General features: G+C 46.2%; 1 protein-coding gene across 3 annotated transcripts in view; it reads left to right on the top strand.

Moving 5' to 3' along the window:
* Positions 1-18,217, top strand: part of LOC139576919 (homeobox protein cut-like 2) — a 114,985-nt gene that overhangs the window by 41,966 nt on the left and 54,802 nt on the right. For all 3 annotated transcript variants that reach the window (XM_071403521.1, XM_071403522.1, XM_071403523.1), the window contains exons 2-3: positions 2,225-2,335; positions 4,706-4,753. In XM_071403521.1, coding sequence (XP_071259622.1) covers positions 2,225-2,335; positions 4,706-4,753 — 159 coding nt within the window. The remainder of the gene's footprint in view (positions 1-2,224; positions 2,336-4,705; positions 4,754-18,217) is intronic.

Genomic DNA, 18,217 nt, shown 5'->3' with positions numbered 1-18,217 from the left:
GCAAATAAACTTGAACAAAGTGGAATCAGGAAATAAATGCCCACTCTCCATTAATCTTCAATGCATTCTGCTTTGATCAACCTTCTTTTTCTTCTGTGTGTGAGTCTGGGCCGGCAATAGGCTACTTAGTTTTATAGAGGAGCCGGGAACCAATTCCCCAAAAATTAGAAGTGCCAGAACGGTGCTGCGGACAGCTCCGGCCCAAATTAAGCACTGCACATAATTACAATGTAAATATATATGTTATTGGACTCTTCATGTGAAGAAGCAACCAAACATTGTGTTAAATTTGACTGAAATGAGGCATCAATGTGATTTGCTTTACTTTAAAGTCTCTTCATGGACAATAAAGGGCTGGGCAATTCAGAATCAGCACTATAATCCACACAAAGCCACTTCTAACAGGATTCTCTCTCAGCCAGATTAGCTGGTGGTCTAGGGCTGCTTGAATCTGTTGGAGGTTAGCCCACTCCTAACAGCCAAGTCCCAAATCCCCCAAAAGTCTCATCCAATATGTGTTAGAATGGCTGACTGAAGCACAGTGACTAGCTAATAAGAGCACAGGCAGTCGGAAACCAAATAGGAATGTGTTTCTGACCAAAAAATGATGCCTCCATGAAATGCGTGGTTTTGCTATAAACATCATGATTTACAATCTGAGATGCATGAGAATGGGATAAGCAAAGGGAAGTGTAATCCATTCTGACTCTTGGAGAAAGTCCTTAGGCAAAGGACCCATCTCTTAAGAAGGCACAACTGTCCCCAAGAGAGATCAAATAAAACTCATCAATGGGAGCATTCTGTCGCTGGTTTTGGAGAGAGAAAGGAGGCCTCTTTCAAGGACCAGTACAGTAATCTATTTACATCAAGATCTGATGAAACTGAAGGGTTAAAATTCTTTCACTGGGAATAAGTGAAATCAGTTACATTTTTCAAATATGGAACTGGAGTTTTGTCCCTAGGTTTTCTCTCTCTTTGGCTCATGTGATAATTTATTAAATTGCTTTTAAGTAAGACTGGAGATTAATTAAAACACAGTCAATTTCATTTTCCAGCGTCATATATAAATTCACTGTGTTAATTGAATCCCTCACTCCAGTTTTATATTATATCCCAGCAGATACAAGGGAAGACCTTCATCAAATAAAACCAATCCAAGAGGACAGGGAAAGAGATGGGATTAAAGGGGACAAACGTTGTCAGTGGAGAAGAGTACTGGAGCAAGATTTTAGATGTGTTTTGTTGGTTTGCAGAAAGAGTTGGAAATTGGATGATTAATCAATGGATGCTATTGGATTTGTGGATGGCAAGTGGTGTGTTGAGGCTAGTATAAATGCATGGGTCTGAGGAGTGGCTGTGTACACACATCGCTGGGAATTGTACAGTGGATGTTGATAGGGTGGAGTTTTAGCAAGTACTGTATCACAAGGTATTGAAGGATTTAGACAGATTAATTGTGATTTAGGCAATTGTGACACTAATAGGAAAATGTGGGTTATTAGCACTGGGCCTAGATAAGATACCAGCAGTATATTTCTGTTATTAAAATCCACCTGAAATCAATGCAAAGATGTGGAAGAGAGATTTTAATGAAATAGAGGCTTCAATGTGATCTGTGTTAATCATGGAAAAATAAATAATGTTGTATGTTGAATCGTGTCTTGTCTAGGCTTAAAATCATCAGCTCTTAATTTCTCCAGGAAGCCCTATATTTGTTTTTAAGGTTGTTTGTCAGGTTATTGGTTCCTTCACACGTGACTCTGCTGCCTTGTTTATTCTCTCTCTCCTCTCTCTCTCTCCTCTCTCTCTCCTCTCTCCCATTTCTCTCCTCTCTCTCTCCTCTCTCTCCTCTCTCTCCTCTCTCTCCTCTCTCTCTCCTCTCTCTCTCACTGGAGTTCCATGGCCGTTGCAAGCGTATTGATTATTTCAAATACTGATTATCTAAAATGCCTTCTGCTACTGTAGGCATTGGATTTATTTTGGCTTAATTATTTATGGGCCAGGGCTTGCAGTAAGTATTACCGCTATAAGATCATGAAGGATTACATAGTTAATATTCAGCACTGTATTTTTATTTATGTACACTCTAAGCTGCACTGTGTTACTGTTGGCAGCCTCTCTAAGTGGTCTCTCTCTCTCTCTCTCTCTCTCTCTCTCTCTCTCTCTCTCGTGCGCGCTCTCTCTCTGCTGCTCTTCCTCTCTCCCTCTTTTTTTGTGTTTATAGAGGGAGTTAAACTCAGTAGCGTCTGAGCTGGCAGGGCGACAGGAAGAGAGCGAGCACTCCCACAAGCACCTGGTGGAGCTGAGCCGGGAGTTCAAGAGAAATGTCCCAGAGGTTAGTGCCCCCTACCCCCTACCTCCTACACCCTGCCTCCTCCCTACCCACTACACTCTGTCTCCTCCATTCTCACTACCTCCTACACCCTGCCTCCTCCCTACCTCCTACACTCTGTCTCCTCCATTCTCCCTACCTCCTACACCCTGCCTCCTCCCTACTCCCTACCTCCTACACCCTGCCTCCTCCCTACCCACTACTTCCTACACCCTGCCTCCTCCCTACCCACTACACTCTGCCTCCTCCCTACCCCTACCTCCTACACCCTGCCTCCTCTCTACCCACTACACCCTGCCTCCTCCCTACCCACTACACCCTGCCTCCTCCCTACCCCTACACCCTGCCTCCTCCCTACCCCTACACCCTGCCTCCTCCCTACCCACTACACTCTGCCTCCTCCCTACCCCCTACCTCCTACACCCTGCCTCCTGCCTCCTCCCTACCCACTACACTCTGCCTCCTCCCGACCCCCTACCTCCTACACCCTGCCTCCTCCCTACCCACTACACCCTGCCTCCTCCCTACACCCTGCCTCCTCCCTACCCACTACACCCTGCCTCCTCACTACCCCCTACACCCTGCCTCCTCCCTACACCCTGCCTCCTCCCTACACCCTGCCTCCTCCCTACCCACTACACCCTGCCTCCTCCCTACCCCCTGCCTCCTCACTACACCCTGCCTCCTCCCTACCTCCTACACCCTGCCTCCTCCCTACCCCCTACACCCTGCCTCCTCCCTACCCCCTACACCCTGCCTCCTCCCTACCCTCTACACCCTGCCTCCTCCCTACCCACTACACCCTGCCTCCTCCCTACACCCTGCCTCCTCACTACCCCCTACACCCTGCCTCCTCCCTACCCTCTACACCCTGCCTCCTCCCTACCCCCTACACCCTGCCTCCTCCCTACCCCCTACACCCTGCCTCCTCACTACCCCCTACACCCTGCCTTCTCCCTACCCTCTACACCCTGCCTCCTCCCTACCTCCTACACCCTGCCTCCTCCCTACCCTCTACACCCTGCCTCCCCCTACCTCCTACACCCTGCCTCCTCCCTACCCACTACACCCTGCCTCCTCCCTACCCCCTACACCCTGCCTCCTCACTACCCCCTACACCCTGCCTACCCCCTACAACCTGCCTCCTCCCTACCCACTACACCCTGCCTCCTCCCTACCCCCTACACCCGGCCTACCCCCTACACCCTGCCTACCCCCTACACCCTGCCTCCTCCATAACTCCTACACCCTGCCTCCTCCCTACCCACTACACCCTGCCTCCTCCCTACCCACTACACCCTGCTTCCTCCCTACCTCCTACACCCTGCCTCCTCCCTACCCCCTACACCCTGCCTCCTCCCTACCCCCTACCCCCTGCCTCCTCCCTACCCCCTCCCCCCTGCCTCCTCCCTACCCCCTACACCCTGCCTCCTCCCTACCCACTACACCCTGCCTCCTCCCTACCCACTACACCCTGCCTCCTCCCTACCTCCTACCCCCTGCCTCCTCCCTACTCACTACACCCTGCCTCCTCCCTACCTTCTACCCCCTGCCTCCTCCCTACCCTGCTATGAGTTCTATGTGTCATTCTGCTCGTCTCTGCTCCACTAGGCAGACTGACTTGCTCAGTGTTTGAGCCCCGCTTACCTTTGTGCCTGGAATTATTTATTTAATTTTATAATCCGCTTTAGTGCATATAATTTGCGCACAATGCTTGGGACAAGTCAGTCTCATTACCCCAACCCCCCTTCTCCAGGTATGTTAACATTTAAATTAAAATATGTGGTTTATAGCTAGGTGTTGTTTAAGGCCAGTGTATCTGCAGTACCACTAGGGTCACAGCCAGGGTTCCTAGGATCTCCCAGAGTCAGACTGCAGAGCCCCTATCCCTGGTTGAGAGTGTGGAGAGTATGCTGTAATCTTGTCAGTATAATACTGGTGCAGATGGCAGGATCAGGCTGTCCCCACAGGCAGCCCAATCCCTCTACCTGGGGCTCACTGAGAACCAGGGGGAAGGGAGTAGCTGAAGCCGGTGCTAATACAAGCAGGAAATCCCCACTTACACTCCCCACTTTTAACCCCCCCTTCCTCCTCCACCTCCCTCCCTCGCAAATCAATCCAAACCAGGGACGTTGCTTCTTCTGCTGAAATTTGGCTAAAGAAAAATACATCTGGGATCAAACAGCATTTGACAGTCTTCCTCATCTTAAAGTTGTCCATAACAAGTTAGTATATTCAATACTATTGAGACAAATTATAATACAAGGTGCAGTAGAAGTCTTCCCCTGTTCTCAACAGGGCTATTGGTCCCTAGTTAGATGGAGCTTCTACTGTCTCAAAAATGGTAAACCTTGGTTCTGTTTCTGTATTCAGAAAGTGCGGGAGATGGTGGCTCCTGTCCTCAAGAGTTTCCAAGCCCAGGTGAGTTGACATCTCCTTGCCTATGTTTTGCCAGTGGGGCTTTGACATGATTTACAGACACTTTACCAATTACATTCTGACACAAAGCACTGTAAGGATGGATGATAGGGTAGCAGGGATAGAAATTCATGGCCAAGTGTAAGGAGGACCCAGTTTTCATGTTACACTTCATCTGATGCTTATTGACTGATGCCTTTTCTGTCAAAGTGGAGTAGCTGCCATTAGATGATCAGATATCTGACTGCTCATATTATCTTGGCTGAGACAAGCCCTCATTTCCTGTTGGGATGGTGCATTATTAGTGCCCTCTCTGACGCTGCCATATTGAAAAAGTCATCTGATACCTAACAAGGCTCTGCTCTAGCCATTAAACCAAGGTCATAAATCACATTTGTGAGCTGCGTTATGGTCCACAAAGTAGAGGCATATTGAAATGATACTGCAAATAATGTTTCCAGTCTCCCTCTCTCTCCTCAACTCACCATTTGAAAGGTAACCTGAAAGCTGGATCACTAAATATGATAACACCATGGATTGTTTGGTTCTCATTTATTATCATAGTCAAGTTGTTTTTTAAAAAGTTTTGTAAATAGCTAGGCCAAAGCAGCAGTCTGTTTTGGCTGGAGTTATTGTATTCAATGCTGCTGCTATGTGAGGTTGATGTCAAGGCCAATTGAATGGCTGTGACCTCAAAGGCACAGACACAAAAATATCGAAAGGGCCCTGCCATATCTTTCTTGTGCAAACATGCAGTAAAAATACTTGAAAGTATTACGAAAGTACTTTTTTGGGGGTATCTGTACTTTACTATTTATATTTTTGACAAGTTACATTTACTTCACTACATTCCTAAAGAAAATGATGCACTTTTTACTCCATACATTTTCCCTGACACCCAAAAATACTTGTTACATTTTGAATGCTTAGCAGGACAGGAAAATTGTCAAATTCACACACTTATCAAGAGAACATCTCTGGTCATCCCTACTGCCTCTGATCTGGCGGACTCACTAAAGAATGTGAGTGTTTCAGCATGCCCCTCGCTATCGGTAAATAAAAAAAAACAAGAAAGCGGTGCTGTCTGGTTTGCTTAATATAAGGAATTTGAAATTATTTATTATTTTACTTTTACTTTTAATACTTAAGTATATTTTAAACCAGATAATTTTAGACTTACTCAAGTAGGATTTTATTGGGTGACTTTTACTTGAGTCCTTTTCTATTAAGGTATCTTTACTTTTGCTCAAGTAAGACAATTGGGTACTTTTTCTACCACTGCAAACATTAACCTAGGGGATTAATTTGAGCACTATTGATGTTTGACAACAGGGAATATAGATGTTTAGAAAGTAAATCAAGTAGATGGCTGATAATGAAAGATAATATTAAAGCTTTCTCCAGAGGTATTGGTCTTGAAGGATGCAAGGTCTTCACTATTACTTTGGATCTCTCTTATCAAACTTCCATATGTATAGAATACAGATTTGAAAAGTAAAATGTACTACTGTACATATAATCATTCTCACTATGCATAATCATAAATGAATGAAACCCCTTGTGTTTTCTGATACATTTTGACCTTCCTGCTTAATGTCAAACAGCATGCGGAGGCTTGTGAACTTTACCCACCAGTAGTCAGCCAGGCCTTAGAGTAAAGCTGTGGGAGTTATACCTGCTGCTTCAGGGTTGAAATACAGTAAGGAGGAGGTGTAGTTGCAGGAGCTTGTTTGGCTGTGTGTTTTGGGATACACTAAAACTCCCCTACAGCTGTACCATAAAGGTGGAGTTTGAGCCAGAAGTGTGTGTGTGTGTCTGTCTCTATATGAGAGGCACACAGACAAACACACACTGAGGCTCGGAGGAGTCCCTCTTGGTATTTGGATCCTCATCATGCCACTTTTAAAAGAGAAGTCTCTGCCTTTGAAGTGTTTGCGACATGACAGGTTCTCTTTCTTTTCTGTTTCATTTCAATGTACCCCTCCCACTTTTTCTCTCTTCCCTCGTCCGATCCTGGCTTCTAATTATCGCTAACCAGGCGACTGATTAGAAACACGTCGACAACGACCTAGTTTCTACAGCGCCAAAGTACCACAAAGGGTTAATCCCAGAGCTGGTGGCTGTCATTGGTCGCTTCCCTTCTTCTTCTTCTTCTTCTTCTTCTTCTTTTTCATTCCTCTTTTCTTTCCTTCCCTGGAAGTTTGCTAATGAGGTCCCGTCAGAGCTGGGGAGAGGTGTTAATTTGGCCTTGTGAAGTGGGAAGGAGATTAAGGACAGTGAGGAGTTTACAGCTTAAAATACACCGCTGTCCTTATTAATCCACTGGGCCCTGGGAGACCAGCGTTTTTGGTTTTATAATGAACACTGTCTTATAATGAAGGTAATTTTAATAAAATCTAATGCAGAGACAGATGAGATGGTACGTGTCTCCATGGTCTCCGGCACACCTTTGGGGCTGGGGGATATGACAGTTATTTCTCAAATAACCGATGGCAGGAGAGAGAGGCCTGTTGGACTGAGACTGAGCCTCTCTGCTCCACACGCTGTTCACACAACTTTCACACAACCTTCCACTGTTCACACAACTTTCACACAACCTTCCACTGTTCACACAACTTTCACACAACCTTCCACTGTTCACACAACTTTCACACAACCTTCCGTTGCAATCTGACTATACGGTATTGCAGACTCCACCAAGCCTACATGGGATCCAAGAGGTAATTTATACCTCTCTCTTATTTTAGAGTGTAAATCCCCCTTAGGTCTCACATTCTCAACAAAAAACTGTGATGGAATTCTGGAATCTGTTGGCTGTCGATTCCTGTGTGGCTAGATTCATCTTCATACAGCTAGATACTGTAGATGCCAGATATTGTAGATACTGGCTCTGTATTGGGATGTCAGGCCAAAATTAACCAGTCATCTAATTTTCCCCCTCTTCACTTGATGTCGTTCGGCAGCCTACTCAGAAAAAGAAAACAGCAGCCCGGGCTCCTAATTACGGAAACTTGCTTTACAATGATAATCCGAGGAGTAATTTAGCGTGCACAATGAGAGTTGTGGTGCTTGAGTTGCGCAGATGGAGAATCTGATAAATAGTTTGTAACGTGTAATTAGCGGCTCTGCCGGTTACATACCATTAACCCCTCAAGCTCAGGAATCATTATTGGCCCTCATTATCAGCCAGAAAGGTACAATGGAGCTGACTAGACATTAGAACCATCAAACAGCTTTTAACACACTGCTGACTGGGGGTTGGGGTTGGATGGTGGACACCTGTCTTTATTCTAACTGTGCCATCTCTTCCCCTGAGGTTGTGGTGATGATATGGGCAGAAAACAATGTTTTTTTCTCTGTTATTCATGCTCTAGTAGTAAATTAAACTTACAGAAAGGAGATAATCCTACATCTCTTTAAGTCAATAGCAGATACAGTGCCGGGAAAAAAGTATTTGCCCCTTTTCTGATTTTCTCTATTTTTGCATATTTTTGATACTATATGTTATCAGATCGTCATCCAAAACCTAGTATTAAATAAAGGGAACCTGAGTTTTAATTAATTAATGAACAAAGTTACACAACACCCAATTCCCCTGTGTGAGAAAGTAATTGCCCCCTTACACTCAATAACTTGTTGTGCCAAAATTAGCTGCAATGACTGCAACCAAATGCTTCCTGTAGTTGTTGATCAGTCTCTCACATCGCTGTGGAGGAACTTTGGCCCACTCTTGCATGCTTTAACTGCTTTAACTCAGCAACATTTATGGGTTTTCAAGCATGAACTGCCTGTTTCAAGTCCTGCCACAACATCTCAATTTGGATTAGGTCTGGACTTTGACTAGGCCATTCCAAAACCTTACATTTGTTGCTTTTTAGCCATTTAGATTTTTTGCCATGTAGACTTGATTGTGTGTTTTGGATTATTGTCTTGCTGCGTGACCCAGCTGTGCTTCAGCTCACAGACGGATGGCCTGACATTCTCCGGTAGAATTCTCTGATACAGAGCAGAATTCATGGTTCCTTCTATTAAGGCAAGTCGTCCAGGTCCTGAGGCAGCAAAGCATCCTCAAAACATCACACTACTAATGTTATCACCATGCTTGACCGTTGGTATGAGGTTCTTACTGTGGAATGCAGTGTTTGTGACCCCATGTCATCCAAAAAGTTGACTCAAGTTTGCCCAGCACCTGGAAGCACATCAAGACTCTTGGAAGAATGTTATATGGACAGATGATTCAAAAGTATAACTTTTTGCCTGGCGAAGACCAAACCCTGCATTCCACAGTAAGAAAATCAGTGTGCAAATGGTGTGCCCACCATTTGCCTCATGCAGCACGACACATCTCCTACATATAGAGTTGATGAGGCTGTTGATTGTGGCTTGTGGAATGTTGTCCCACTCCTCTTCAATGGCTATGCGAAGTTTCTGGATATTGGCGGGAACTGGAACATGCTGTCGGACATGTCGATCCAGAGCATCCCAAACATGCTCAATGGGTGACATGGCTGAGTATGTAGGCCATGGAAGAACTGGAAAATGTTCAGCTTCCAGGAATTGTGTACAGGTCCTTGCGACATGGGGCCCTGCATTATCATGCTGAAACATGAGGTGATGACGGCGGATGAATGGCACGACAATGGGCCTCAGGATCTCGTCGTGGTATCTCTGTGCACATTTTCCCACTAAAGTCGGTTACGAGGCCGAACTGCAGTCAGGTCAAGACCCTGGTGAGGACGACGAGTATGCAGATGAGCTTCCCTGAGATGGTTTCTGTGCAGAAATGATTTGGTCGTGCAAACCCACAGTTTCATCAGCTGTCCAGGTGGCTGGTCTCAGACAATCCCGCAGGTGAAGAAGCCGGATGTGGAGGTCCTGGGCTGGCGTGGTTACTCGTAGTCTGCGGTTGTGAGGCCGATTTGGATGTACTGCCAAATTCTCTAAAACGATGTTGGAGGCGACTTATGGTAGAGCAATGAACATTAAATTCTCTGGCAACAGCTCTGGTGGACATTCCTGCAGTCAGCATTCCTGCAGTCAGCTTCTTGATAAGCCACACATGTTAGGTGGATGGATTATCTTGGAAAAGGAGAAATGCTCACTAACAGGGATGTAAACAAATTTGTGCACAACATTTTAGAGAAATAAGCTTTTTGTGCGTATGGAAAAATGTGGGGATCTTTTATTTTCGGCTCACAAAACGTGGGACCAACGCTTTACATGTTAAGTTTATATTTTTGTTCAGTGTAGATGTGGTTTTAATTCAAGCTCCGTTTATAACCATGCTATGTATGTATATTTCAGTGCCTTCCAATCAAGGTAGACTTCGGAAGTACTGAATATATCAGCTGATATGAAACTAATGTCCTGCAGAGACACCAGTCTATCAGTCCCCTGTTGCAGACCTGCCCATGAACCCTGAGCCCAGAGCCTGAACCCATACAGAGCAGAGCGGGCAGCATTGCCGCTAGCTAGGTAGACACACAGTCTTTGATCATCCATCGAGAGGAGACCAGTCCTTCCTGTTTTTGATTAATTCCTGAAGGAAATTATAATTTGTCTTGAAGGTATAAATATGTTATGAATAGTGGAATGAATCAAAGAGTAAAGAATGATGATTCATTGTAGCACTGTGATAAAAGGCGGTGTGTGTTATGACACTAGTTTCCTCCTTGTCATTACGAGAGGCTTCATAATTACTTTTCTACACAAAAAATCTCCTGGCTGTCCTGCCGGTGGCAGAGTGCCGCGGTGGTGAGTCTAACGGTCATAAAGCTTTTCCTTGTCTAATTGTCAGTGGGGCCCTATGGCACTTTCATAGATGAGGGACTGTGCCGTTTGTGAAATACAGTGGTGATGCTCCCGCTTTAACGACTCAATGAAGACAGATCTTCATTATGGACTAAATTGGTTGGTTATTAGGTGCATATAGGCTGATCAGATGGGTATCATGGTGGGTTTGGATTGGTTCGTAGAGTCCTCATCTCAATGCAGTTGTCTGTAAAGGTGAGGTTTGGAACAGTGTTGAAAGTGTCACTAAGTACCGTACAGCACAATTTGATACCTAGAAACTCCCCTCACTAAAATTCCACATTCACATATCTCCAGAACATCTGCATTAAGATGTAGCTGTGAGATACGAGATATCTCTGGATCTGACCCACTCCAACTCTGTGTTGCTGGATCTATCCCTCTGAACCATGTCTATTGTCATGCCTGTGTGCTGAGGTGGTTCTAATGCTGTCTCTGTCTGCTGTCTGTCTCAGGCTCATTGAGCAGCAGCCAGAGCCTAGGCCCATACAGGAACACCAGGCCATTAGGTATGAACAGCACACACCACACCTCCAACCTATTGTCGGGAATATAATGGACTGCAGGGGCCATGTAAACCAGTGACACTCTCTCGCACTCTCGCTCTCTCTCTAGCTCTCTCTCTCACTCTTGCTATCTCTCTCCCCCCTCTCTCTTTCTTTCTCTCTCTCCCTGTCCCCTGGTTTATCACTTGTGTCATCTACATTGGGGAGAGTGTGAGGTTCTCTGCACCAATAGGAGCTCATATTTAAGGCTCTCCACCTGAGGCAGCAATAGTGCTCCCATTTAAGGACATACTGTATTTGTTTAGTCTCTTTGCTTTTTTATTAACGTCATTAGTATAGCTACATTACAGTAGCTGGTAGAGTAAGAGAACACATATTATTCAGTCAAATCAAATTTATTTAGCAGAGATTCTTGGGTTAGACATAATAACATAATGTCCCTCAGCCCAGTTCATCCATGCAGTCTGTCCTGTGGAACAGTCTTCTCTCTCTGCTGCTGCCTTTGACACTGGTCATAATTAGTGCTGCAGCTCTGCTAATTTAAAAGTCCATACACAGAGACCAGGGAGTCGGGACATGTCACAGAAGATTAAACCCAGAGTGAATACACAAAGCTATATGACTGTCCCAGACTTGTCTTCATCCTTCTTGACTGATGTTTTGACTGGGTTGTGTTTGTGCCGGAATCCCTCATCCTCCATCATACTCCCAGCGTTAGTCTCATTACACGTCTCAGGGTTGTGTGTGAGGACGCGTTGGGATGTGATTGCGTTTTGGTGTGTTTTTATTTTCCTGTACTGACTGATGCCCTGTCTGCACATCCCAGTTGGAGATATTCATCATTATGGGAGCGTGTTTAGATATAGGGATGCACACCAGGTAAAGAGAGAGGCGTGATGTTATAAATAGGCACTTGCCTCTCTAGCCATGAGGAATTGATGAGTTTTAGCACATTGTGCTCTGCAGTGCTAGGTTTAATTTCTACAGTCCTGACAGCACAAACCTCTGAGCCAAGAGACTTCTTATCTGAGTAATGCTGCTGTGCAAATGTTAGCCATGTTTGACGACGGTGATGTGCTGCTGTTATTGGGCATCAGACTGCCCATACATCCACTCTCTGTAAACCTCCCACCACCTTAACAGCCACTCATCAGACTCCTTTACTCACCCCTTGACAAACAGGCAATCTTTGAAAGAACCACAGTAACTCTCTCCTCTCATCTAACAGGCAGTCTTTGAGACGCCTAACTCCAGCCCCAGCTCCAGCCTTAAATGGTCAACTGACTTGTTATGAGACAGGCATTAGGCTCCCCAAGGGATCCCAGTCTGAGAGCAAAGCAGAGTAAAGCAGTTGTGTTCTTGGGATGCTCTGACTCCTAGCTGGCTCCCTCTCCGCTGCTGGCAAGTACACAGTCGAATTAGCCAATAAAAATTTGTGAAATCGGTGGCTCTGTTCCGGCGAGGACATGCCAGGAGAAATAAACGTCAGCACTTGTACAACCAGGAAAACCCCATGTGAGGAAGAAAAGGCAGAACAGGGGAGCTGCTCCGCCAATTCCGCGACGTGATGCTGTGATTTCAGGACCAGAGTCAGTGCTACACAGCCACTGAGCCCAAGACCCAGTCAGTCACAGACGCAGATGCAGTCAGAGACGGAGAGCAAATCTTCTTACATCTACCACAGATACACAGCTAGAGATCAAACCAGTTGCAGTGTAGTCACATACAGAGCATGGGCTGCTGTCAGAAGACGAGGTCCTCCCATGTGGTGTTGAAGAGATTTTAATTATGTTTGTCTGTTCCCCTGCAGAAGTCTGTATCCTGTAGTTTTCATTTCACATTATGTTGGGCTGTGAAGTTTAATTTCAGCAGAATCTAAACACACTAATTAAATGTCACAACTTTTCTGAAGAAGGCACTCCTAAAGGTACCTGAAATTTTAATTTAGACTTCAAAAGAAGCCAAGACTTTAAAGTAAATCTATTGTTTTTCATTTAGACTTTCTTGTGAAAGCACCGCTGTATGTAGTTTGATTGATCTGGTAATTAAAATATGCAGAGAGTGAAAAATATTAACTGCTTGTTTTAGAAAACACCAAACACTTTTTCCAGCACAGATAATTACATTTCACACATTGATGTTCTTTACACAGCATTCATCGGTCTCATTATTTTTCCATTTTCATCTTTCTGGTGGGAGATCGATAGATTGATAAAATGATGGAGCCTATCTTAAATAATGTAAAGGAGAGAAGTTGGGTTCACTTTGCGGCTGGCTAAGTGCTTGAACTTTTATTCTCCTTTCAAATTATGTTTAATATCCCATGAAGGTACTGTAGACTTCACAATGCTACCGTTTTTACTTAATCAATATAATTCAAGGGGTTAAATCATTTATTTTCATTTTTGCTTTCCCTGTAAAGCAAAAATTGTCAGGGCTAATATATAAAACTATAAAGAAACTGGCAATTCGAAGAAAGACAGCGTAAATTAGGCCAATTACTACCTAGGGAACATTTAGCTAGGAGAGATAGCAGCTCAAAATGTCCCACAGACTACCGTTGGGTCCTATTGTTTACAATGTGACCTGACAGTTTGGGTCTCTTCAATTTCGGATTAACTACAGTACTAATTAACATGGAAGGAACTCTACTGCAGAGGTAGACAAATGTGCATTAAGAGAAAAGAGAAGCAACCCATGTATAGTTTTAATTAAAAGGTTTCTTCCCTCTACATGCTGTCTAATGTGATTCTTACAGATCCATTTGCACTATTCTGATGCTACTTTTTACGATTGTATCTCCCAAACCCGGGTACCACAGAGCTCTTTGCCTTTCCCACAAACAGATATGTGTGTATTCAACTCCCCACTGTAGCTCCCCTGTGTGTCTCTTCCCTTCATCCCTCGGTTTCATCAGAGAGAAGTAAAGTGGCGATGGTGGCCTGAAGAAGAGCGAGTGAGAGAGAGAGCAAGAGCGTGAAAACACATCTTCAATTAAAGCCGCAACTCTGCATCTCCCTGTGATTCCGCTTCTATTGCCGAGTTCCGTCCCTTTTAATTGGGTCTCCGTGGAGTAGTGTGAGTTCCCGCTCCTTCAGCCTGATGGGCCCAGTCTGGAGAGGGGCTGCTGGGACAGCCAAGGGGAACAGCTGCTGATGTTGGGGCCCTGCCACTGACACTGGGAGAGTGATGGAGGACTGGGGGAGTCAGCTGGATCTGGATGGAGAAGGAGGGACACACTGGTACAGGGGGCTTGGCCATGTATCACTCTTTACAGATGGCCCAGGTTATTCACTCTGTCAGAGACACAGAGCTGCATTAGAGCACGATAACTGATTCAGTGTGTGGCGTGAACTGGTGTGGTGTATGCACACTACTGTCTTTGTCAAAGTCATTTGTGTGCGTGCATGGATGTGTGTGTGTGTTGTCTAGCGAGACACATGAAGAACGGCTGGAGGTGCTGTGAGATTCTGTGATTACTTTTTTATGATCTCATATTGAGACCAATCTCTGTCCCTTCACCTGAAGGACAGCCAGCTATTCCCCAAATAAATTAGCCAGCATCTGGGACCAGGCTTCTACAGGCTCCCTTTAATACATGCTTTAGACACACACATGCTCATGCACACTCACAAACACACTCCCTCATGGGCACATACACATGTGTATTCTCAATCTGCCCTCTCCTCCACTTTTCTTTCATAATTTTCCCTGTTTATTGTGAAAGTTGGGGCAGGAGGGTTGGGGTGTAATTGCAGGCATTGTCTGATGGTGCCCCTGTTGGACGGGGCTGGAGACCCCAGCCTGGTGGAGTGTGTGACTGTGATTTCCACGGACACTGCCTATCAAGCCTGTCCGTGGATACCATACTTACTCTGTGTGTGTGTGGTGTTTGCTTCCTGAAGCCATCTCTAGAAGAGTACCGTTACATTTCGCCCATGAGGCTGTGGGCTGGAGGCAAATGTGCATTTCTCTTCCACCAGTCTTCACTAATGAAACTTTTTTTGTAAAGGCTGGTTTTTCACTCATGGAGGATGCTTCCTCTCTTTCCAATGAGGCAGAGCCTGAAATATCAGTTGGGCTAGCTAGCGCTGCAGAACTGACATCCCGTGTGAAAACCTCTCCAAATCACAGTGGCTGCAGCCGTGCGTCAGGTTGCTTTATTTATACCCCGGGTGGAGTTGTCCTACACTCTGAGCATACGGAGGCTTACGTAACCTATGACAGCCAGTAGGAGCTCAGTCAGGAAACTCTGATGATATAAAGCTTCCTGGAAGGTTTATTAGATTCAATTCATGATGGATCTCCTGTAGGCTGAACAGTGTATATTTTTCATTATGCTCACATGCATATTAGAAACTCATTTTGAGCAATATGATTAACCTTCTAGCCTCTGTAGCTCAGTACTCCTCAGTAAGGGCAGATTTCTCCTTATTTTCAGTGTGACACTCATCCCATGTGCTCTCATCCCATGTGCCCAACATTAACCCCACATCTGAACCACTGTTGACCTGTAACATGAGAGATCAGACAGATAAGCTGCTCATTACAGTCATGACACCAAACTCCTGGCAGAGGCCATTTTGTTTTACAGCTTTTAGAACGGTCTTGGCACTGGGGCGTATGGACTTTAGGCACGCAGGAGGTCCCATTCAGGAGGGAGGGCGAGCCATGGCCATTCAGGAGGGAGGGCGAGCCATGGCCATTCAGGAGGAAGGGCGAGCCATGGCCATTCAGGAGGGAGGGCGAGCCATGGCCATTCAGGAGGGAGGGCGAGCCATGGCCATTCAGGAGGGAGGGCGAGCCATGGCCATTCAGGAGGGAGGGCGAGCCATGGCCATTCAGGGGGAAGGGCGAGCCATGGCCATTCAGGAGGGAGGGCGAGCCATGGCCATTCAGGAGGGAGGGCGAGCCATGGCCATTCAGGAGGGAGGGCGAGCCATGGCCATTCAGGAGGGAGGGCGAGCCATGGCCATTCAGGAGGGAGGGCGAGCCGTGGCCATTCAGGAGGGAGGGCGAGCCTTGGCCATTCAGGAGGGAGGGCGAGCCGTGGCCATTCAGGAGGGAGGGCGAGCCGTGGCCATTCAGGAGGGAGGGCGAGCCGTGGCCATTCAGGAGGGAGGGCGAGCCGTGGCCATTCAGGAGGGAGGGCGAGCCGTGGCCATTCAGGAGGGAGGGCGAGCCGTGGCCATTCAGGAGGGAGGGCGAGCCGTGGCCATTCAGGAGGGAGGGCGAGCCGTGGCCATTCAGGAGGGAGGGCGAGCCGTGGCCATTCAGGAGGGAGGGCGAGCCGTGGCCATTCAGGAGGGAGGGCGAGCCGTGGCCATTCAGGAGGGAGGGCGAGCCGTGGCCATTCAGGAGGGAGGGCGAGCCATGGCCATTCAGGAGGGAGGGCGAGCCATGGCCATTCAGGAGGGAGGGCGAGCCATGGCCATTCAGGAGGGAGGGCGAGCCATGGCCAGCCCTCTCACAGATAGAGAGGGAGTGTGTTATTGTGCCCCCCCACCACCAGACTGCTGATTTACGCTGCTGAAATGGACTGCCACAAACTGGGCTCTCAAGCCTGTAAATGATCCTCAGGTCAGCTGCTAAAAGGCTTTATGTACTGATATGACAGTTACTCCAGTTTTTTGGGGAGAATCTTGGCTCACCTCTGAAAGCAGTGCACTATATAACTTTTTCTATTAAAGTGTCACTCTAACGTTGTAATATTTTGTAATCTCATTTTCTCCAACATATAGTATTGAGAAGCACCCTTAGGGTGCACGCACATGCACATGCACATACACACCTTGTGAATATTGCTATTTGTCCTTACCTGGTTCTAATTATAGTGTATGATGGCACACCTTCACGGAGCCAACAGTGATCTGTCATTGACAGGCCCACAGAGCTCCATGCTCACTGTGAAAGGGAGTGATATCTCTCTGTAAAATATGTATGACATCAAAAAGCCTTAAAGGTTATTACAAATGAATAATGAGTAGTGGGGCGAGAGCAGTAATGTTTAATTTAACATGCACCAATATAGAGCTGGACTGGCTCCCAGCAGTGGTAACTTGCCTGTTGGCCTGGCTGGCCCATACTGCCTGTCTGCCTGCCTGTCTATCTGCCTGTCTATTTGTCTGTCTGCTAGGACATGGGCTCCAACACACGCATTCTCAAATGAACATTCACATTCATGTCTGGTTTCCTTGAATAGACTCGATCTAGGTCTATACTAACAGCATATTTGATACACACAAGCACAGGCTTCAGTAGCATCATCCTCAAATCCTCTGTAGGTTACAAGACAGAGAAAAGCTCTCTCTCTCTCCCAGTATTTCTCTGAAGTAACTTGAATCATGGCCCTGAACAGCTCACGTTAATGTCTTAAGACACTGTACAAAATTGCCTTGTTTATGCCTGTAATGTAACCTGTCTGTTCCAGTGTCGCTCATTCCCAGTGAAACCGGCAACGGTGGCAGCCGAGTCTGGAGTGAATTTGCCGGGCGACTACCTGGGAAACAACAGTCATTAATTATGTAAAAGTCTTCTCACAATGGGAGCAGAGAGCAGCATACAACTGCAGCTCTGGCTCCTATTAGAGTCACTGTACTCTACAATAAAGCCCTGCTGCCTGGGAGGGATTATCAACCTCCTCAACAACCAGCACCCCTTGACCCCTGACACACACACACACACACACACACACACACACACACACACACACACATGTCCTGGTATGTTTAGCTGGGGATGAGAATGAGATGAGTCTGTACTGTCTCCCTCTCCTAACAACCCCATCATTCACTGCTCTACTCTACGGTTCCCGTTATTTGTTTTGTTTTTGTTCTGCAATTGCCTGTTTTCCAGCATCCTCGAAAAACAATAGGTGAAAGAGAAAAACCTGACAGGACAAATGATATATCATACCAGTGGGGAAGGGAAGGGACTGTTTCATTGCTGATGGTGCTGTCATAAGTAGCCCTGTTCATAGGAAGTAGTCATTTTGTTCACATGCTGAAATAAGACCCATCTCCCCCAGTGGACATCACTACTGACAGCTGATAGTGGACGTCCTTTCTTCTTTCAAGTTGGTCACTATTACAACCAGTTTTGGAACACAAAAGGCCTGAATTCAATGTCACCAATCTGTCTACAGACACTT

The sequence above is a fragment of the Salvelinus alpinus genome, chromosome 5 (assembly GCF_045679555.1).
Source record: "Salvelinus alpinus chromosome 5, SLU_Salpinus.1, whole genome shotgun sequence".
In the NCBI taxonomy this organism is placed as follows: domain Eukaryota; kingdom Metazoa; phylum Chordata; class Actinopteri; order Salmoniformes; family Salmonidae; genus Salvelinus; species Salvelinus alpinus.
Note: the sequence above shows the minus strand (reverse complement) of the source record. Positions and strands in the feature narration are given on the sequence as shown.